This window comes from Pristiophorus japonicus, chromosome 19 (assembly GCF_044704955.1).
Source record: "Pristiophorus japonicus isolate sPriJap1 chromosome 19, sPriJap1.hap1, whole genome shotgun sequence".
Lineage (NCBI taxonomy): Eukaryota > Metazoa > Chordata > Chondrichthyes > Pristiophoridae > Pristiophorus > Pristiophorus japonicus.
This window is the reverse complement of record NC_091995.1, coordinates 89143173-89165818: the sequence shown is the minus strand read 5'-3', so window position 1 is coordinate 89165818 and position 22646 is coordinate 89143173. Positions and strand designations below refer to the sequence as shown.

The 22646-nt window shown below is 48.0% G+C and overlaps 1 protein-coding gene across 1 annotated transcript in view; it reads right to left on the bottom strand.

The window, feature by feature from the left end:
* Positions 1 to 6803: 6803 nt before the first annotated feature.
* Positions 6804 to 22646, bottom strand: part of emc10 (ER membrane protein complex subunit 10) — a 62811-nt gene continuing 46968 nt past the window's right edge. The window contains exon 7 of the mRNA XM_070862353.1: positions 6804 to 7424. Coding sequence (XP_070718454.1) covers positions 7323 to 7424 — 102 coding nt within the window. The 3' untranslated portion in view covers positions 6804 to 7322. The remainder of the gene's footprint in view (positions 7425 to 22646) is intronic.

Genomic DNA, 22646 nt, shown 5'->3' with positions numbered 1-22646 from the left:
GATTTAACGTCTCATTCAAAAGACGGCAGCTCCAAACACAGTGCAGAGTTTCCTCAGTACGGCATTGAGAGGTCAGCCTGGATTAAATGCTCGAGTCTCCGCAGTGCGATTTGTGCAAACAACCTTCCGACTCGGAGGCGAGAGTGTTGCCCATTGAGTCTCGGGCCGGCACTTTTGTTTTGAGTGGAGGTGGGAGAAAACCACCCACAGAAAACTGGTTTGTCTATTGGCTGCACGTTTTTGTGTTTGGGGCAAACTCAACACACGGTGGAGTGTCTACCCTCCCGCTGCCGACAAGATAATGCCAGCGCACAATTCCCTCAGCACCAGCTGCTCTCCAGCATTCTGCTCATGCAACTGTGTAATCTTAAGACTCTGCATGTCAGAAGGTTATGCACCAAGGGCATCGCAGTGGATTCCAATCCCCTTCTCAGCTAACAGCCACCTGCACACTCTGCAGCAGGCAGCCGTGAACAGCAGCCGTGAACAGCAGCCGCACTCCAGGGCAGCATCGATCAGCTTTGCTTCACACCAATGCACACGGTTTTTGCTTTGCACCAGCACTGTGACGTTGCCGTGTGAAACCCCGGCCGCGTGCTGGGCCTCGACGCCCAGGCACCATCGAATCGAACACCACAGGAGGCCATTCGGCCCATCGTGACTGTGCCGGTCCTGTGAAAGGGCTATCCAATTAGACCCACGCCCAATGCTGTGGTCCCTTTTGCATGCAGTTTTGCTTTCCATATTTACCAAAGGATATACTCGCTTTGGAGGCAGTTCGGAGAAGGTTCACTCGGTTGATTCCGGGGATTGACTTATGAGGAAAGGTTGAGTGGGCTGGGCCTCTACTCATTGGAATTCAGCAGAATGAGAGGTGATCTTATCGAAACGTATAAGATTATGAGGGGGCTCGACAAGGTGGATGCAGAGAGGATGTTTCCACTGGTGGGGGAGACTAGAACTAGAGGGCATGATCTTAGAATAAGGGGCCGCCCATTTAGAACTGAGATGAGGAGAAATTTCTTCTCTCAGAGGGTTATAAATCTGTGGAATTCGCTGCCTCAGAGAGCTGTGGAGGCTGGGACATTGAATAAATTTAAGACAGAAATAGACAGTTCCTTAAACGATAAGGGGATAAGGGATTATGGGGAGCGGGCGGGGAAGTGGAGCTGAGTCCATGATCAGATCAGCCATGATCTTATTGAATGGCGGAGCAGGCTCGAGAGGCTGTCTGGCCTACTCCTGCTCCTATTTCTTATGTTCTAATGCGCTGTTTTTCCCGATTGAAAAGTTGGCAAACTGGCTGCACGGGAAGTCCAACAACAAGGCTCACACCCCTTCTCTTCCCTGTAGCCCTGCAATTTTTCTCCCTTCAAGTATTTATCCAGTATCCTTTTGAAAGTTACTATTGAATCTGCTTCCACCACCCTTTAGAGCAGTGTATTCCTCTGGTTCTTGTGCTCAGTCCCATAAATCTGTGTCCTCTGGTTATCGACCCTCCTGCCAGTTTCTCCTTATTAATCCACGTTCACTTGTACATTTCCATGTGTGACTTCTCAACCCATGTCCCTCTAGATCTCTCAAAATACTTTCTATGTTTTTCCTGCTTGTATTAAACTTGACTGGTCTATAGATTTCAGGCATGTATCCAGAGTTTTCTTTAAATACCTGCAGTAGAGTTCTGCTTTCCATATTCTAAATCGAGAATCTCCCCAGAATATAGTAAATTTAAAAAAATTTAAGCTTTTCTAATTTTGATGTCCACATCCTCTTAAAAGTGCTTCAGTATTGCTGCACTGGTTTGTGATGGAGGAGCGGCGAGAGGTCGTGGCGGAGGTGAGACAGATGAGGGTACGGGGTCCAGAAGAGGCGTGAGCCCAGGGGCAGCACGGGCCCAGCCCACACTGCGATAAGTGTGCACACTAGGTCCGTGCAGCAGAGCTGGACTCCAGTCATCTTGGGTAACCCTTGCCACTGGACCAAGACCTAGCTCTGTCAAGCCCGTGTGGTGGCTGGTGTGCAACGGCCACCCCACGTTAAAAAAAAAGCGCTACGCACAGGCATCTTCCAACCCCTCAATTGGAGTTCAGGACTGGAACATCGGGTCCTTCCTTGAAACATCTCTGAACTCTTGTGGAAGCAAGTCATCCTCGTTCAAGGGACCGCCTATGATGATGATGATTTACTCCATCAAAATCCCTCATAATTTTGAGCATCTCAAATACTTTTGAAATAAATTCCGCACCAATGCTAGTTATAGTGTAAGTGTGACCCAAGAATGAGAAGCAGAAGAACATAAGAGACAGGAGCAGGAGTCGGTCAGTCGGCTCTTCGAGCCTGCTCCGCCATTCAATGAGATCATGGCTCATCTCCGACCTCAACTCCACGGTTCCTGCCCTATCCCCATATCCCTCGATTAACAATCTCCAAAAATCTATCAAGACCTCTGTCTTGAATATACTCAACGACTGAGCCTCCACAGCCCTCTGGGGCAGAGAGTTCCAAAGATTCACCACCCCCTCTGAGTGAAGAAGTTTCTCCTCAGCTCAGTTCGAAATGGCCGACCCCTTATTCTGAGACTGTGACCCCTGGTTCTAGACTCCCCAGCCAGGGGGAACCATCCTCCCTGCATCTACCCTGTCAAGCCCCTTTAAGAATTTTATGCGTTTCAATGAGATTACTTCTCATCCTTATAAATTCTGCTCATTTTTTGCCTGCAGTGGTCCAGAAATGGCAAGGCCAGTTCTAGTACCCCAAATATTACCTGGCTGAGATTGGCTCATCAGTCTGGAGGGGGAGGGGGAAAATCGAACCCGAGATACTCCTGGTCTTTATGGTTTGGTGTCACTTACTGTTGTCAGAGGCACACCAAAGAGACTTTCAACTTTTAGGCAGCCTCAAACTACAGCAACTCAGGGGTTAAAAAGGACAATAGTCTAAAACCCCAATGTCATTGGGCCAAAATGAACAGAAGATTTTACAAAAGACACAAAATATGAATAAAAATGATCAGAATGTTGCTCCAACAGCGGGCATTATTCTCATTCTCTCATGTTTGAAGGGATCATATAGCTCATGTCAGTGTCAGGTGTGACTCAGTGGACAGCACACCCGCCTCTCAGTCAGAAGGTTGTGGGTTCGAGTCCCACTCCAGGAACAGGAGCACAAAAAAAATCTAGGCCGACAATCCAGTGCAGTACTGAGGGAGCGCCGCACTGTCGGAGGGGCCGTCTTTCGGATGAGACGTTAAACCGAGGCCCCGTCTGCTCTCTCAGATGGATGTAAAAGATCCCGTGGCACGATTACGAGGAAGAGCAGGGGAGTTATCCCTGGTGTCCTGGGGGCCAATATATATCCCTCAATCAACATCACCAAAAAAAAAAACAGATTATTCGGTCAATATCAAATTGCTGTTTGTGGGAGCTTGCTGTGCGCAAATTGGCTGCCGCGTTTCCCACATTACAACAATGATGACACTCCAAAAGTACTTCATTGGCTGCAAGGCACTTTGAGACGTCCGGTGGCCGTGAAAGGCACTATATAAATGCAAGTCTTTCTTTCACGGGCTTTGGTGATTTTTCACAAAGAGTGAATAATAACCATCGCGACTTGACGACAATATGGTTGCTCCAAGGGCGTCATCACTGAATCTAATTATTGAAAGCACCAAGAGGTCCAACACCACAAATCGCTATTTCATTGCATTAGGTGGTCTTTCCATTTCATTTGAATTCACTGCTGAATAAAAAAAAAGTCACTGGTTTGTCTGTATACCTGCTGGGAAACAGTTAAGCACGGGCTCCCCCATCAGCTCAAGTTTATTCAGCGAGAGGCTGAGCTGTACAGACCTGGAAGGTCCCTGGTATGACCTCCACGCCGTGCTGTGTTACCTAACCTCAGCAGGGGTGGCAATAGAGGGCTGCTATTATGGCGGAATGTTACTGGACTAGTAATCCCACAGACCTGAACTAATAATCCGGGGACATGAGTTCAAATCCCACCACGGCAGCTGGGGTCGGCCTATATGTGACTCCAGACCCACAGGGTGACTCTTAACTGCCCGCTGAAATGGCCCAGCACTCAGTTGTATCAAACCGCTACGGATGGCAGCGGTTCAAGGCGGCGGCTCACCACCATCTTCTCGAGGGCAATTAGGGATGGGCATTAAATGCCAGCCTGGCAGGAGACGCCCACATCCCGTGAATGAATTTTTTTTTTAAAAAAGCCTCTGAACCTCAGGATTGGGTAATGGGGAGGGGAGAGATATCACGACTCCAGTGACCCCTGACACCTGGGAGACCCTGGCTGAAGACCGCACCGAGGTGGAGTAAGTGCATCCGGGAGGGCGTCGAGTTCTTCGAGTCTCAACGCAAAGAGGTCAAGCGCGGACAGCGGAAGGAGCGCGCGGCAAACCAGTCCCACCGACCCCTTCCCTCGACAAATGTCCGTCCCACCTGTGACAGAGTCTGTGGCTCTCGTATTGGGCCGTGCAGCCACCAGAGAACTCACTTTGGGAGTGGAAGCAAGTCTTCCTCTATTCCGAGGGACTGCCTACGATGGCGACTCCTGATGGAAGCGAGTGCGTGTGGATGTCAGACACAGGCTCGGCTGTCAACACTCGTGAGTAACAACTGCTTATGTTAAATAGCAGAGGCTGCCAGTTGCTGTGGAACCGTGTCCCCGACATTTTTAAGCAGGGCAGCAAAGAAACACATCCAGCCTTACTGTACCAGAGCAGCACGTTAACGGGGCAACTCGTGTCTGAAACGGTGCCCTGCAACAAGGCATCAAAACACATGGCAATTTACTTCAATTGTTGAAAATCAACAATGTTTATCTCACCTGTCCAAGCCGCACTTTCTTCACTTGAGATTATTGGTTTTGACTTCCCTCAGGTCCTGAAAAATGCGTAAATCAGTTCCGCAATCTTTGTCCAGGGTGGCAGGGAAGATGGGCTGAGCAGCCTTGACATCTTTTGGCCTTTGAAAGGAGGGGCACAGCATCTGCCTGGTAATTATCAAACATTAAGGGGCCCAATACTAGGGACATCCATGCCCACTCCCTTTCATTGGCATTCACCAGAGTGGTGGGAACGCTGCACTCATTACCTCATTTCAAGGTGCTGAGTTCACCTGTAGCACCGCCTTGTCCCAGCTTACACGTGAGCAATTGCAGGATCCATCTCCAATTAACAACAGTAGCATCGTGGTTATGTCACTGGGCTAGTAATTCAGGCCTGGACTAATGATCGGGAGAGTGGAGTTCAAAGCCCTCCACGGCAGCTGGGGAATTTAAATTCAGTTCATTAAATAAATCTAGAATTTAAAAGCTAGTGTCAGTATCATCATATAAGAATTAGGAACAGGAGTAGGCCATCTAGCCCCTCGAGCCTGCTCCGCCATTCAAAAAGATCATGGCTGATCTGGCCGTGGACTCAGCTCCACTTACCCGCCCACTCCCCATAACCCTTAATTCCCTTATTGGTTAAAAATCTATCTATCTGTGACTTGAATACATTCAATGAGCTAGCCTCAACTGCTTCCTTGGGCAGAGAATTCTACAGATTCACAACCCCCTGGGAGAAGAAATTCCTTCTCAACTCGGTTTTAAATTGGCTCCCCCGTATTTTGAGGCTGTGCCCCCTCGTTCTAGTCTCCCCGACCAGTAGAAACAACCTCTCTGCCTCTATCTTGTCTATCCCTTTATAATAAGATCATCATCGGCAGTCCACTCCTTAAGTGAGTTCTTTGATGGCTGAACAGTTCAATACGGGAGCCACAGACCCCGTCACAGGTGGGACAGATATTCGTCGGGGGAAAGCGGGGGGTGGGACTGGTTTACCGCACGCTCCTTCCGCCGCCTGCGCCTGACCTCTTCACGCTCGCGGCTTTGAGATTCGAAGAGCTCAGCGCCCTTCCGGATGCACGTTCTCCACCTAGGGGGCGGTCTTCGGTGTCAGTGGTGATGTCACACTTCACCAGGGAGGCTTCGAGGGTGTCCTTGTAATGTTTCCGCTGCCCACCTTTGGCTCGTTTGCCGTGAAGGAGCTCCGCGTAGAGCAACTGCTTAGGGAGTCTCGTGTCTGGCATGCAAACTACGTGGCCTGCCCAGCGGAGCTGATCGAGTGTGGTCAGTGCTTCAATGCTGGGGATGTTAGCCTGGGCGAGGACACTGATGTTGGTGTGCCTGTCCTCCCAGGGGATTACCATGAATCTACTGGATTGCTGTTAAAAACCCACCTGGCTTTTAGGGACTGTCCTTTCGGGAAGGAAATCTGCCGCCCTTACCCGGTCTGGCCTACAACTTGACTCCAGACCCACAGCAACGTGGTTGACTCTTAACTGCCCTAGCAACCCATTCAGTTGTACCACGCTGCTACAAAGAGCAGAGGTTCAAGAAGGCGGCTCACCACCACCACCATCTCAAAGGCAGTTAGGGATGGGCAATAAATGCCCACATCCCGTGAAGTAAATAGAAAAAAGGACTCGGAGGAAACAAACGGGCTCGAAACAATTCAAGTTTGTGCTGCAAAATATTTGCACTATTCTTTTTTGCAGTTTCAAAAATGTATTTGTGGCTCTCATATTAATGAGAACTGTAATGGCCGCAGGAGAGCTTAGGTGGGAACCAGCTTGTTCATTTAAGACGCCATGGTTCTTGGGTTTATGGGTCAACTCTACACAGTTGCCATAAAGCTGGGCTGAGGAATCTAAATGGGTACTTTGAACTTGGCCGATATGCAAAAGACCACTGCATCATTTGACGGCGAGGGTGGAAGAACAAATTATGCTCGTCACAGCCAGTCAGCATTCTTCATTTATTATCTCAACAGCCTCCAAAATGGAAACCAGTAACGTGCGCGTTTACTTTGTACAAATGCATTGCTGACATCACGCCCGTCGCTATCGGTAACGCTTGAACATCGGGACTTTTTTCTCCCTGTATCTAACAATCAACCCAAGTGACTGCACACGGCTTCACCTCGAACCAGTCTTTCACCGACCTTATTTAACCTATAGTGCACTGGTGGCCACTAGTGGCTGGAATGGGGTTCTGCAACAAGGCACGAAAAACACATGGCATGTCTTTTTCAAAAAATCAACAATGTTTCGCTCGGCTATTCACACCGCACTTCGCTCGTTCGGGTTTTGGAGGCTATCGGTTTTGGAATGCTCCCAGGTCTGGAGAATGTTAATTCAATTCCGCTATCTTTGTCCAGCAACTGCGACAATATTACTTGTATTTACAACACGGGGCGCTTTTCCTTTCCCAATAGGAAAACATCAAAGTCAGAGATGGTTTCTTTTCCTCGGCTGCACGCTTCATCTGCCGCCTCCGCCCGAGCCCCCTCCACCGCTTCCTCCGTTCGGATCCTGGGCGCCCGACATCATGAGAAAAATCACAATAGGGACGATATACATCCACTGGGAAAGACAAGATAGAAAGAGCAGGTTAACTTTGGAACTCACTAACTTATGCAAAAAACAAAACCCCACAGCGTTCCCCCCCCCCCCTCCCCCCGCCTCAGCGAGCGCGAGACCGACAGTAAAATAAAATCTGAGCATAGGGTGGGTTTGTAGAGCGTTCCTGGGACCAGTGTGACATTCTATAAAGCTCGGTTGATGATTTGGGGTTTAGAAACATGGCAGGAGGAGGGACAGCCCGAGTGATCGCGAAGCGGCCCGAGTGGGAGGTTGAGGCGGCACGGGTTAAAGTGATCTCTTGCGATAAACAAGCTAACTGTGAAAGGAACTTGCACCTCGGCTGCCCACTGACTGTTGCAAAGGTCAATGCTGCGCACCTTGCGTGCTTCGGTCGATAATGACAAGGCGGCTGGAGTCCGCCACTCGGGGAAGATTTTACAATGCCCCCTCCCCGCCCTGAGGGCACCGATGCTTGCTGGGCTCCAGTTCCACGGCAGCCCTTGGAAACCTCGGCCACTCTGCAGGCATGCGATGTCTTTCAGATGAGACGTTAAAACCGAGGGACCCGTCTGCGCTCTCAGCTGGTTGTAAAAGATCCCGCGGGGCACTATTTCGAAGAAGAGCAGGGGGAGTTATCCCCGGTGTCCTGTGGTCAATATTTATCCCTCAATCAACATAAAACAGATTATCTGGGTCATTATCACATTGCTGAATGTGGGAGCTTGCTGTGCGCAAATTGGCTGCCGCGTTTCCCACATTACAACAGTGGCTACACTCCAAAAGAACTTTGTTGGCTGTAAAGCGCTTTGAGACGTCCGGTGGTCGTGAAAGGCGCTATATAAATGTAAGTCTTTCTTTTATGGGCCTAGGCATTACAGGACTGATTTACCTGTTCCTGGGCATTTGCAATCACCTGAACACAGCACAAAAGGGGGGGGGGGGGGGAGGGGGGGGGAGAAATCATGTAGGAGGATGGCGCTCCGAAGGAAGTCTGCCCAGCTTTCCATCTGTTTAAATTAATATGGATCGAAAATCAGGCAAGCTTCTTTACCGGCACATGATCCTCCCACCCAGTTTCCCTCTGAGCACTACACCCAGGCAACGGTCCAATAAGGCCAGGCGGAATAACCTGCCCTCCCTGCACCCCCCCCACCCGTTCGTCGCAAAGTATCGGCAGCCTATTTGACTTTGGAGATCATGGCAGTCAAGTCTAATCTGATCCTCATCCAATATCCAAGCAGGCACTTTGATGACGGAGTTACCAGATAGGAGATTAGGAGCAGGAACCCAGGCTCATTTCCTTCCCCTCTCCTCCTCCTCCACTGGCCCAGTGTGACGGAGACCAAATGCTGTGCCAGCAGAGCAGCGATCATGCCAGGTCGGTACAGCTCAGCACCACACTGGACAGTGTGATTACCCACCACTGGGAGGAGCGAACACCGGAAATTTAGAAGCGGTCTCGCCCATTAGCATCCCATTTTGTTTTGTCCAGTTCCTTTGAGCCCTTTTACTTATAAGAACATAAGAAATAGAGGAGCAGGAGTAGGCCATACGGCCCCTCGAGCCTGCTCCGCCATTTAATATCATGACTGATCCGATCATGGACTCAGGTCCACTTCCCCGCCTGCACCCCTTATCGTTTAAGAAACTGTCTATTTCTGTCTTAAATTTATTCAATGTCCCAGCTTCCACAGCTCTCTGAGGCAGCGAATTCCACAGATTTACAACCCTCAGAGAAGACATTTCTCATCTCAGTTTTAAATGGGCTGCTAAGATTATGCCCCCTAGTTCTAGTCTCCCCCACCAGTGAAAACATCCTCTCTGCATCCACCTTGTCAAGCCCCCTCATGATCTTATACTTGAAGCACGAGTCATGGAAAAATCATCCAAGGCTTGAACACGTTACAGAGGGCGACCATGACGACCAGCCATTTCACGTCAGTAACGAACCAAAGATGCTTCAACTAGAACTAGAGGGCATAATCTTAGCAGCCCATTTAAAACTGAGATGAGAAATGTCTTCTCTGAGGGTTGTAAATCTGTGGAATTCGCTGTCTCAGAGAGCTGTGGAAGCTGGGACATTGAATAAATTTAAGACAGAAATAGACAGTTTCTTAAACGATAAGGGGTGCAGACGGGGAAGTGGACCCGAGTCCATGATCGGATCAGCCATGATATTAAATGGCGGAGCAGGCTCGAGGGGCCGTATGGCCTACTCCTGCTCCTCTATTTCTGGACATATAGTTCAGAGTCAGGCTCATTATTGCTTTCCAAGCCAATAGCGCATTTTCAATTCAAGAGTGCACGCAACATAATTCTTTGCAACAGTTTGCTTTTTTTTTAAAAAAAGGAGGTCCTGATGACGAGGTTCTTTAAAATTCATTATCTCATGGAGCCATTTGATTTTCGATTGCCGAGTGGTTTCACTGTTGAGGTGCCAACCGATCATCTTAACCCACAGCAGCGACACCCATTCCCGGCTGTTAGTAGAAATAAAGACTGAGCTGTTAAACTTATGAGAAGGAATAATACATGCAACAATTTGAACTCGAGAACAAAAGTATTTGGCGGCAATAAATTAGAAAATATGTCGAGCTAACCCTCATTGTGTTACCACAAACACGACATAAATCAGTCTCCCAATTCCAGTTAAACCACCAACCGTGAATCTCGTGGCTTTCACTCAACAAGCCGTATTTCATAGGTTACTTCAAATTGCATTTGCACGTAATCCCCAAGATAAACGGCTAACAGCAGATTTATAATACTGCTGACATGTAATAGGGTCCGTTCTGAATCCTTTGAGGACTGAAAGACCTTTCTCGGCTTTCAAATCCCATCCATCAGGTAATTTTTTTAAAAAAAACATCTATTTTGTGGCCTTCCACTCCGTTCCCAGGTCAAGGTGACCAGGGTGACCTACTCTTGTTCTATTTTCACCCCAATCCCTCCCCCCCTCTCCCACAAAAAAACAATCCCAAGATGGTGGCCCCACCCTCGTTGCTCCAAGGATTAGTGAGTAGGCAGACCAGGGCGCGAGATTAATCCTGAAGTTTAAAAAAAATTGTTCCTGGAATGTGGGTGTCGCTGGCAAGGCCAGCAGTTATTGCCCATCGAGGTGGTGGTGGTGCAGTCCCGTGTGGTGAAGGTGCTCCCACAGTGCTGTTAGGGAGGGAGTTCCACGATTTTGACCCAGCAATGAAGGAACGGCCGATATATTTCCAAATCAGGACGGTGTGTGACTTGGAGGGGAACGTGGAGGTGGTGGTGTTCCCATGCGCCTGCTGCCCTTGTCCTTCGAGGCGGTAGAGGTCGCGGGTTTGGGAGGTGCTGCCGAAGAAGCCTTGGCGAGTTGCTGCAGTGCATCTTGTAGACGGTGCACACTGCAGCCAGGGGGCGCCGGTGGTGGAGGGAGTGAGTGTTGAAGGTGGTGGATGGGGTGCCGATCAAGCGGCTGCTTTGTACTGGACAGTGTCAAGCTTCTTGAGTGTTGTTGGAGCTGCGCTCATCCTTGTTCCCACTGAGGAGACAGCACACCTACACTTGGGTCTTCCTATGTAATCCCCAATGCTCCACAGCTCAGTGTGTTGAAAGGCTTTGAAGGGGATGTAAAAGGAACACAAACAGAGACAATTATAGTTTATCACTTTTGCTGAATTCTAAAATCAAGTTTTTAAAAAGGGGTAGCCAGATTCTGTTTTGTTTTCCGTACCCTTCCTCTCCTAAAAGCGCCAACATTTCCTGGGGTACTTGGTTCTCGAGCACCTGAGGCTCTCCAATAAGCAGCCGAGTGGCCATTCTCAACATGCAAATGCAGTCAGTGTCGGCAGCCTATTTGACCACAGAGGGTATTAAAGCCGGACTCCTATTCACATCCGCACAAATAGCTTCATGGAGAGGTCTCCGGTTAGCAAAGAGGAGCACAAATCATGGCTGCTTACTTTTTTTTCTCCTCCTTGCTCCAGCGACAGAGGTTAATTGAAGCACCCTAATGTCGGCTCCAGCTGACTGAGCACAGAGCAGAAATCAAACCAGGGACCTTCCCATCTCTCTGACTTAGCCACACGCCCGATACAGCAAGTGGGAACTAATTTCGAGGTTCTGAATTGAAATGCTACTGCGGTCAAAGGGTTCAAACTCGGCTTGACTGAAAATCCAGTAAGTACATGAGCCTCCTGCGTTTTCAGACGTTGCTTTCTCCCACCCCCAACTGAGCGATGGAGTCAAATCCGAGCATCGCTCCATGAAGCCACATTGTTGATAAGAGTTTAAGCTGTTCAATCATGGCATTTTAAAAATAAAGGAATTCTTTGTCAGGATTTTAAAAGATCATTGTTGAACACAGTTTGAGATGGATCAATACAAGATTAAACCAGCAATATTTCACTTCTAAAACTATACTGTATTGAATTGGCTTTCAGGAATATTTATTTTTAATTCAACTCCCCTAAAGTGTCAGTCAGTGGCTCAGTGGGTAGCACTCTCGCCTCGGGATCAGAAGGTTGTGGGTTCAATACCCACTCCAGGTACATAAATCTAGGTTGACACTCGAGTGCAGTGCTGAGGGAGCGCTGCACTGTCGGCGATGCTGTCTTTCGGATGAGACATTAAACCCGAGCCTACGCTCTCGGGTGGACGTAAAAGATTCCAGGGCACGATTTCGCAGAAGAGCAGGGGCGTTATCCCTCAATCAACATAACAAAAAAAAAACAGATTTTCTGGGCCATTATCACATTGCAGTTTGTGGGAGCTTGCTGTGCGCAAGTTGGTTGCCGCGTTTCCCACATTGCAACAGTGACTACACTCCAAAAGTATTTCATTGGCTGTATAGTGCTTTGAGACGTCCGGTGGCTGTGAAAGGCGCTATATAAATCCAAGTCTTTCTTTATTTAAAAGCAGTGCTGTTCGAATGCCACAGCTCCGACAATGGCTTAGGTAGTAAATGTAATGCCCGGTATGGAACGGAGCGATAACTCGGACCAAAACCACCAGAAGATTATCTGGCCATTTATCTCATTACTGCTTGTGAAGACTTTCATGTGCACATATTGGCTGCTGTGTTTCCCTACATTACAAGAGTGACTACACTTAAAAAGAAATGAGCTTGATTGGGTGGAAAGCACTTTGGGCTGCCAAGAGGATGTGAAAGGTGCTATATAAATTCAAGTTCTGTCTTTGTAAACAAATAGCGCACACTTTACACCCCTCCTCTGTAACAAAAGGCAGCGCTGGTGCTGGGAATATTCCGATTATAACGTACTTACCCTGACATTTTCTCTAAAAAAAAAAAGTAAATTTCAAAATAATGACATTTGAAAGGCCCCTGAGCCAAGTCCTCAGTCCATTTCGTCAGAAGAATAGCGAAGCAGATAAGACTTCTGGCAATGTCAGCCAAGATCATCCTTTATCGTACCATTGCGGCATGTCGTTAGTTTTCAAACAAACCACTTATCTTTGATTGCTGACTTTCTTCCTTTCTCCTCTGCTGATGGTATCAACTCCTTTGCTGGAGGTATATGGGTCCACAGGGGCCAGCTGCCCTCTACTTGCTCAGCCAGGTGGCCATTTGTCACACTGAAGCCTAGATATGGAGTCCTGGCAGGCCGCTCACCCTGGTAGGCCGTTCACCCTGGCAGGCCGTTCACCCTGGCAGGCCGCTTGCTACGCCCGATCCTACCCGTACATATTTGAAAGAAAAAGACTTGGATTTATATAGCGCCTTTCACGACCACCGGCCGTCTCAAAGCGCTTCACAGCCGATGAAGTACTTTGGGAGTGTCGTCACTGTTGTAATGTGGGAAACACGGCAGCCAATTCGCACACAGCAAGCTCCCACAAACAGCAATGTGATAATGACCGGATAATCTGTTTTTTTGTGATGTTAATTGAGGGATAAATATTGGCCCCAGGACAACGGGGATAACGCCCCTGCTCTTCTTCGAAATAGGGATCTTTTATGTCCACCTGAGAGGGCAGACGGGGCCTCAGTTTAATGTCCGAAAGACGGCACCTCCGACAGTGCAGCACTCCCTCAGCACTGCACTGGAGTGACAGCCTAGATTTTTTTGTGCTCAAGTCCCTGGGGTGAGACTTGAACCCACGACCTTCTGAGTTGAGTGTGCTACCCACTAAGCCACAGATTACACTACTATTTGGATAGCAATCAGCAGCAGTATTGCTAACTTCCCTGTCCCTAACCCAAGGGCACTGAAGCCAATTGTGACATTCGCAAATGCTGCCTCTGCTGAGATTCACTAAATCAGTGTAGACTGGGAATCCAACCAGGGATTTTCCGCTGTTTGGCTTCGCGCTACACTGGGCCATCAAGGCGTTTTGCTTTTATTCAGTCTCCGCAGGTTTTCCTTTAATATTTAAATCCCTGCGTCTTGGTGCCTAAACACAGCAGGGGGTCAACGTTTTCTCCTCAACAGATACTTGACAAAGCACTCACCCACTGAGCAAAGGGGGGGGAAAAAAATCATAGATTTTCTCCAGCTCACAGAGTGCGTCTTCAGTCTCTGCTGCCAGGGAAAAGGTTAGGGGAAAGAGTTCTTAGTCTTCTCGAGCACCAGCAGGGTGAGCGAAACCACGAGTCGTACACGGAGCCGCGTGAATGAATCACAACAAACGCAACACGTCTCCCCGACTTTCTGATATCCAGCCGGGAGGTCGACAACCCTTCACCTTGTGACGGAAGATAAGCGAGAGAGAGAGAGAGAGAGAGAGAGAGAGAGAGAGAGAGAGAGAGATACTCACCGCGGACCAACAGAATGCCACCTCATATAGCTCTTACGAGTAGTGACATTACAAATGACCACCCAGGAAAAATTCAGTTTAGTAACAGATAATCTGGAAATGCAAACTGGTGCCAGTAAACACGACCATGACGCAGTGGGATTGTTGCAAACACCCAACTGGTTCACTAATGTCCTTGTGAGGAAGGAAAGCTGCTGTCCCTACTTGGTCTGGCCGACATGTGACTCCAGTCCCCTCACCTAAGTGGTTGACCCTCGACTGCCCTCTGAAGTGGCCTAGCAAGCCACTCAGTTGTACTTGTGGTCAAGACGATGACACCAACAACCTGTATTTATATAGCACCTTTAACGTAGTGAAATGTCCCAAGGCGCTTCACAGGAGCATTATGAGATTAAAAAATTTGACACTGAGCCGCATAATAAGGATTTAGGGAAGGTGACAGGTATGCTTTAAGGAGCGTTTTGAAGGAGAAAAGAGAGGTAGAGAGGCGGAGAGGTTTAGGGAGGGAGTTCCAGAGCTTGGGGCCCAGGCAACAGAAGGCACGTTCAGTGGTTGAGTGATTATAATCAGGAATGCTCGAGGGCAGAATTAGAGGAGTGCAGACATCTCGGGGAGAATGTTGTGGGGCTGGAGGTAATACAGAGATAGGGAGGGTCGAGGCCATGGAGGGATTTTGTAAACAAGGATGAGAATTTTGAAATCGAGACGTTGCTTAACTGGGAGCCAATGCAGATCAGCGAGCACAGGAGGAAATGGGTGAGCAGGACTTGGTGCGAGTTAGGACATGGGGCAGCGAGCACAGGGGGTGATGGGTGAGCGGGACTCATTGTGAGTTAGGACACGGGGCAGCGAGCACAGCGGGTGATGGGTGAGCGGGACTTGGTGCGAGTTAGGACACGGGGCAGCGAGCACAGGGGATGATGGGTGAGCGGGACTCGGTGCGAGTTAGGACACGGGGCAGCGAGCACAGGGGGTGATGGGTGAGCGGGACTTGGTGCGAGTTAGGACATGGGGCAGCGAGCACAGGTGGTGATGGGTGAGCGGGACTCGGTGCGAGTTAGGACACGGGGCAGCGAGCACAGGGGATGATGGGTGAGCGGGACTCGGTGCGAGTTAGGACACGGGGCAGCGAGCACAGGGGATGATGGGTGAGCGGGACTCGGTGCGAGTTAGGACATGGGGCAGCCGCGTTTTGGATCACCTCTAGTTTGCGTAGGGTGGAATGTGGGAGGCCAGCCAGGAGTGCATTGGAATAGTCAAGTCTGGAGGTAAAGTCACGGATGAGGGTTTCAACAGCGGATGAGCTGAGGCAAGGACGGAGATGAACGACGTGACGGAGGTGGAAATTGGCGGTCTTAGTTATGCGGCAGATATGTGGCTGAAAGCTCACTTCAGGGCAGGCAATAAATGGCAGCCTTGCTGTTGATACCCACATCCCAAGAAGACAAATTACATCCAATTCCAATTTTAAGACTAAGTGTATGGTTGGCCAGCTGAAGCGAATCCCTACAATAAAACCCTCCTCCATTAGCTATAATGAAGCTCTAACCAGAACCTGTGCAGAGGGAATAGCTGGAGTCTTGGGATATGTAATGAATTTTTGTCTGAGATGGTCCCACAGTATGCCTCGAAACTCAATTCATTAGAAGAGGAGAAAAGTCACTGTAGGGGCCCAGCGGGGAGTCACTCTCTGTACAGATCACAAAATTGAACCATTTGAACAAACAAGATTTTTTTCATCAAAATAAAATGGGAAAGTACTTTGAACAAAAAAATGCCCACTTCATCTTTTACAGAGTTAAAGGGAAATTTAGCGAGACAAACTTTAAGTACAGAAAAGATCCCGTCTCCCAGAGTCAAACTCCATCTTTCCAATCCACCCACCATACAGTGATGGTCGCTGCAAGCCATGAATGGTGCTGACTTCTCTATCCTCCAACCCAAATCCGCAGCTTAGCACAAAGTACGACAAATTAGTAGCCCCAGAAATTACTTAGCCTCCCCTCCTATTTAAAATGAACATTGTTGCCGTCATCTCCTGGTCAGCCATTTAGGACTGAGATGAGGAGAAACTTCTTCACTCAGAGGGTGGTGAATCTTTGGAATTCTCTGCCCCAGAGGGCTGTGGAGGCTCAGTCGCTGAGTATATTCAAGGCAGAGATCGATAGATTTTTGGATATTAAGGGAATCAAGGGATATGGGGATCAGGCGGGAAAGTGTTCAGGTAAAAGTTCAGCCATAATCTCATTGAATGGCGGAGCAGGCTCGAGGGGCCGAATGGCCTACTCCTGCTCCTATTTCTTATGCTCTTCCAGTTGTCTTTAATCTACAAGTACTTGCGCTAGAAGATAGACATACTTCTGGCTCGCAACGCCATTACCATCTTGTGTGGGCTTTTTTAAAAAGCAGTCTGACACTCTCTCCTCGTGGCACATTGGGTAACTGAACGAATCCAATGGACCAGAAGATCTCAGATTCAATTCTTGGAGTAGATAATTCCCGAGGTTCGCCACCCTCTGAGTGAAGAAGTTTCTCCTCATCTCAGTCCTAAAATGGCCGACCCCTTATTCTGGGGCTGTGACCCCTGGCTCTAGACTCCCCAGCCCGGGGGGAAACATCCTCCCTGTCAAGCCCTGTAAGAATTTTGGATGAAAGAAAAATAAACTTTAAAAAATGGATTAATGCTGTTTACAATGGATGCTTGTAACCGCAGACAGCAGTGTGTCAGGTAATGAAACTTTCTCCATCCTCATCTGATCACAACTTCACCAGAAATTCGAGTCTCGATAGAATTTCAATATATCAGCAAAACTTTGTGATATGGGCCCATCTCCAATACAATCTGACAGTAAACAAATCAATGCATCAGGATCCTTGTGATTATTTTTTTTTCTATCATCCAATTTTTTTTTTTGCGCGAAAATTTTTGCCAATATTTGCAGTGCCAGTCAGCCCTGCACTCGCAGACATCGGCAGTGCCCGTCAGTTCTCTCTGCTGACAGACTGAGCGACTCTCGGATACAGAGGTGACCTCAGAGAGTAGCTGCATATTGCCACAGCTCGGTTTAACTGTGGTCAGCGGAGGGTTGCGGCCAAGGCTGGCGAATGAGAGGCATAAGAATTTCACGCCATTGGGCTGCTTTGGGCCACGCTGGTAGCAATGTTTCCAATTCAAGAAAACAAAAAAAGAAAAGTGCAAATGGCAAGCAAAAGATTATTAAAGGCCAAATGATATTTGGGATTTGAAAAGTTCCAATGCATGAAGTGCAGAAAAACAAACTCAAAGCAAAGAAGCACTGTGCATCCAGCTCGGTCGTGTGATTGAGGCCCCACAGCAAGTTGGCCTGAGATGAGGAGAAACTTCTTCACTCAAGAGTTGTTAAACTGTGGAATTCTCTACCGCAGAGAGTTGTTGATGCCAATTCATTGGATATATTCAAAAGGGAGTTAGATCCTTACGGCTAAAGGGATCAAGGGGTATGGAGAGAAAGCGGGAAAGGGGTACTGAGGTGAATGATCAGCCATGATCCTATCAAATGGTGGTGCAGGCTCGAAGGGCCGAATGGCCTACGCCGGCACCTGTTTTCTATGTTTCTACTTCGGAGAGAGGGAGCGGCACTCGACTTAGGCTGTGCTACTTTATGGAAAGCCCTGTAAAAGAGATCTTTTGGCTTGCCCCACTGCAGAAGCTTTATGTCGGCCGGACCTTGAAGAGGTAGAAATGTTTTAAGAATTTCGACTTAGGTGGATGTACAATCTCTCGGGGCCTGTAGTCGCACAGTGCAAGGGAACGCTGGAGGCAGGAGCTAAGGTGCACCGTGCGGTTTCGCGTCTCCGGGAGGCATAAAAGTCCCCTTTGGAGGCAGGATCGCCTCCAACTGTCCCGCTGGTAACAAAACATTGGCTACAGGCTGCATTGGGTGCCCAGAGGCAGAGGCCTCTCTGCAAATAAAGAGTTGGCCGTTCTGCTGGCAGAGAATCTAAAGACAGGGGCTTCAGGAGTAAGGAGAAACATTGTGACCTGTGTGTGAAAATAAATAGCGCCTCGCTCGTCACTGCACGCAATCTCCTGAAAACACTTGGGGACCACCATTACTTTGCAAACGTCAGGCTTGTGTTCCTAGTTCCCGAGGTGCTTGGATGGCATTTGTAACCATGAGAAAGATGGCCCCGCCCAGAATTAAATGCCACTGCGTAAAAAAAAAAGAGAGAAAGACCAACTCATGAAATTCACAGGATTAAGCAACGGTGAAGTAGCATTTCTGAAGAGCACCGTGTAGCACTTATGTTTACAGTCTTCAGCTTTTAACGACTCTCCTCCTCGCTCTCCACCCACCAGGTACGCAAACTCAGCATCACCATTCGCTTGCACGTTTTACAGTCTGCAGTGCTTCCATAAATACAGCTGGGGCGTGCAAAGCCCAATTACCTCACCAACGCTCGCCACATCAGTGCACAAAGCCCCATGGTGCTAAATCGGATTGGGGTAGGGGTTGGCTCCATGGACACCATTAGCCATCAGATACCTTGCCTCAGCAGCTGAGCTTCGGCAATGAGCTGAGTAACTGTGCAGAATGCCACAGTCCAACCCGATCATATGCTCACACCAGAGATTGTTACATGAGCATTGTGCAGCTGAAATCATCAAACAGGTGGATTTTTTTTTTTACATTCCCTGCCCAGGGCCAGTGAAACCAACTGGACGGGAGTTACTGACTTTTTAAAAAAAATTCTTGGCTGCTGTTCGGGAGAAAACTTTTGTACAGTGGTTATAGCTCTGCACTACAGCGTATTATATAATATGCACAGACTGCAATAGTCCCCCTGAACAGGTAGTGAAATAAATCCCATTATCACTTTTCCAATCTTGAGATTCAATCACAGGAGGCGGCCAACCATTACTGTATGCCCCTACACCGCCAAAAAAACAAAAAGGCAGATGGGTACGGTTAAAAGTAGCATGTGTAAGGACATGGAATCGTATAGCACAGAATTATATCCCAGTAACACACACAGGATATCTACAATTCCCTCCGCTACAAGTTTAACAGATGCGTTAACCCATTTAACACTTGCCAAAAATAGCAGAAACGAACTGAATATCAGCATGTCAAATATTTGTACAGTAATACCAATGATGGCAATTGTTACTGTATAGCTGATCGCCTGTGAGCTTTATTAAACAATTTAAAAATATGAAACTGCATATTGAAGCCAAATCTGACATTTTCTTTCAAATAAATGAAAGATATGGAAAGAAATATCTGTTATTGCTTCTGTAACGTTCGGCTTGCAATCAGTTTCCCTTTATACTCTCGGGATTGTTTTCCACTTCTGATTTATTGTGTTGCTTCAAAATACATTTCCCCCCCACTTAAAATGACTTATCTTTGTATCGGAGTCAAATTCCGTGGTATTACTACATGTAGGCAGATAGAGGCAAGAACAGACAGAGTCAACAAAGCGGGGCACCAAGGTAAACAGAAATGAAAGGAAGCGTTCGACTGTTGGTAAAAAGGCTCCCGGACTTCAGTCACTGCTGCCAGGAGCACAGCGCAGTTTCAAACTATCAGGCCCTTTTGCTGCTGCCAGTGCACAGAAAGCTGGAGCTGTTCTGTGCGTGTCTGGTGAGCGTGGTCTCTGGAGTTAATTTGGAACCCGTGCGCTGGTGATACCGCCTTCTGCAGTGGCTTGGAGAGAAAACAAGATAGAGCGGGTAACTAATGATCTAGGATTCTGTGAGCTCTAAAGGAATGGGGAGGTCTCTGCAGGGGCAGAAATCCACAGGGCTGCAGCTTCCAAGCTCGGGGGAACGGCTCATTAAAGTACTCGAAAACGGCACGGCTCTGCTGGCAGCGTGTTGTGAAAGATGCACGTCTCGTCGCACTATTTAGCAACCTGTCTGTGCTGACTTAGCCGATTTCTCGGTTGGGGGCTGGGTAGAGCGTGCCAAACAACCTCAGCGTCCCTTGGTTGGGGGAGGCGGGGGTTGGAGAAGTCAGCCAGAGTTCCCATTCCTCATTACTTTGCCCCAGTGGATCCAGGTCCAATGCCCCTTCGATCAAATACAGTAATGACATTCACATTCCAGGCTCACAGAAGGAATGGGCTGACAGCGATAGAGCAGGAGGAGAGATTGAGCATAAAAGTAGGGAAGTCTTGCTACAACTGTACAGGGCGTTGGTGAGGCCACACCTGGAGTACTGCTACAGCAAAACTACAGTTTTTGCTCTCCTTAATTAAGGAGGGATATACTTGCATTGGAGGCAGTTCAGAGAAGGTTCACTGGGTTAATTCCCGAGATGAAGGGGCTGTCTTATGACGAAAGGTTGAGCAGGTTGGGCCTGTACTCAGTGGAGTTTAGAAGAATGAGAGGTGATCTTACTGAAACGTGCAAGATTCTGAGGGAGCTCGACAGGGTAGATGCAGGGAGGATGTTTCCCCCTGGTGAGAGAGTCGAGGACCAGGGGTCACAGTCTCAGGATAAGGGGTCAGCCATTTATTCTGAGATGAGGAGAAATTTCTTCACTCGGTGGGTTGTGAATCTTTGGAATTCTCTGCCCCAGAGGGCTGTGGATGCTGAGTCGTCGAGTACGTTCAAGACTGAGATCAATATATTTTTGGAGTCGAGGGGAATCAAGGGATATGGGGATCGGGCATGAAAGAGGAGTTGAAGTTGATGATCAGCCATGATCTTATTGGATGGCGGAGCAGGCTCGAGGGACCCTATGGCCAACTGCTGCTCCTAGTTCTTATTAAGACCTTTAGGAGAAGGGGATGGAGCAGTAAATACATTCTCTCACTATATAACACTTTGATCATAATGATCATTGAAGGTAGGAAAGCAAAGTGGAGATACTCCAACAGGATAAAAAATAAAACACAACTGTATACGTTATAAAAATAAATGATGTATGACTATGTGATTAGAGCTGCAACTGTCTCAGGAGAATAGGATGCCTGAAACCTAATAAGATTTACTCTTGTGGTTTAACGCATTATCCGTACGCCTCAAGTGTACTATAGCTTGCAACACACTCTCAGCCATTTAATCGGACTGCCAAATGAATACATTAGTTTCTGGTGAGCAGGTCGGGTCACTTTCACTGCAGCAGTCAGCAGTTTTGAAACACCACTTTATACAATGAGTACAATGAAATTTTACAAGAGCCACCCCTGCTGACAGCTCTTATAAGGACATTTCTAAAGTGGAATTGCTTAGTACTGTATCAAAGGATTACATGGGCTATACGGCACAGAAACAGGCCATTCAGCCCAGCCCAACCAGTTCATGCTGGCGTTTATGCTCCACTCGAGCCTCCTCTGGTCTTTCCTTATCGAACTAATAGCAGAACCATCTATTCCTTTCTACCTTGTGCTTATCTCGCCTCCTCTTAAATGAATCTATACTATTCGCTTCAAACACTCCCCGTGATAGCGAGTTCCACATTCTCACCACTCTTTGGATAAAGAAGTTCCTTCTGCATTCCCAATTTAATTTCTTCGTGACTATCTTATATCGATGGCCTCTAGTTTAGCTCTTCCTCACAAGTGGAAACATTCTCTCTGCGTCCACTCTATCAGAACCTTTCATAATTTTAAGGACCTCTCTTAGCTCACCGCTCAGCCTGCTCTTTTCAAGAGGAAAGAGACCCAGCTTGTTCATTCTTTTCTGACAGATATACCCTCGCATTTCTGCTATCATTCTTGTAAATCCTTTTTGCAACCTCTCCAGTGCCACTATATCTTTTTTATAAAATGGTGACCAGAACTGTACGCGGTACTCTAAAGCGTAGTCTAACCAAGATTCGACACAAGTTTAGCATAACTTATCTTCTTTTCAATACTATCTCTCCGGAAATAAACCCTAGTGCTTGGTTTGCTGTTTTACGGCCTTATTAACCTGCGTCGCTACTTTTAGTGATTTGTGTATCTGCACTCCGAGATCCCTTTGGTCCTCTACCCCAATCAGACTCTCATTTTCCAAGTAACATGTGATCTCCTTATTTTTCTTACCAAAATGTAATATCTGATTGAAATTCATTTGCCAATTATATGCCCATTCTGCATGTTTATTGATGTCCTCTTGCAATTTATTGCAATCCCCCTCAGTATTGACCATCACCCACCCACCCACCAAACAAAATTGGCGTCATCTGCAAATTTAGAAATTGTGTTTTTGATTCTAAAGTCTAGATTGCTGATATAAAACAGTGGTGCCAGCATTGATCCTTGTGCAATCCTCTTTGTTCTGGTGCTGAGAGAGCTGGCATCACACAAAGCAGCAGTCACAATACTACAAATGGCCGTAGCAAGCCCCTAGGCTAAACCGGCCACAGTTCCCAGTGGCAGCTGCCGCAATGTGGGGCTGGGTGGAGATCGGAGGAGGGGCAGGATCGGGCTCACCGGTGAGGCTCCGTGCGATAGCCTGCTCACACTGGCCGGCGTTTTTCCCCTCGTGCACTC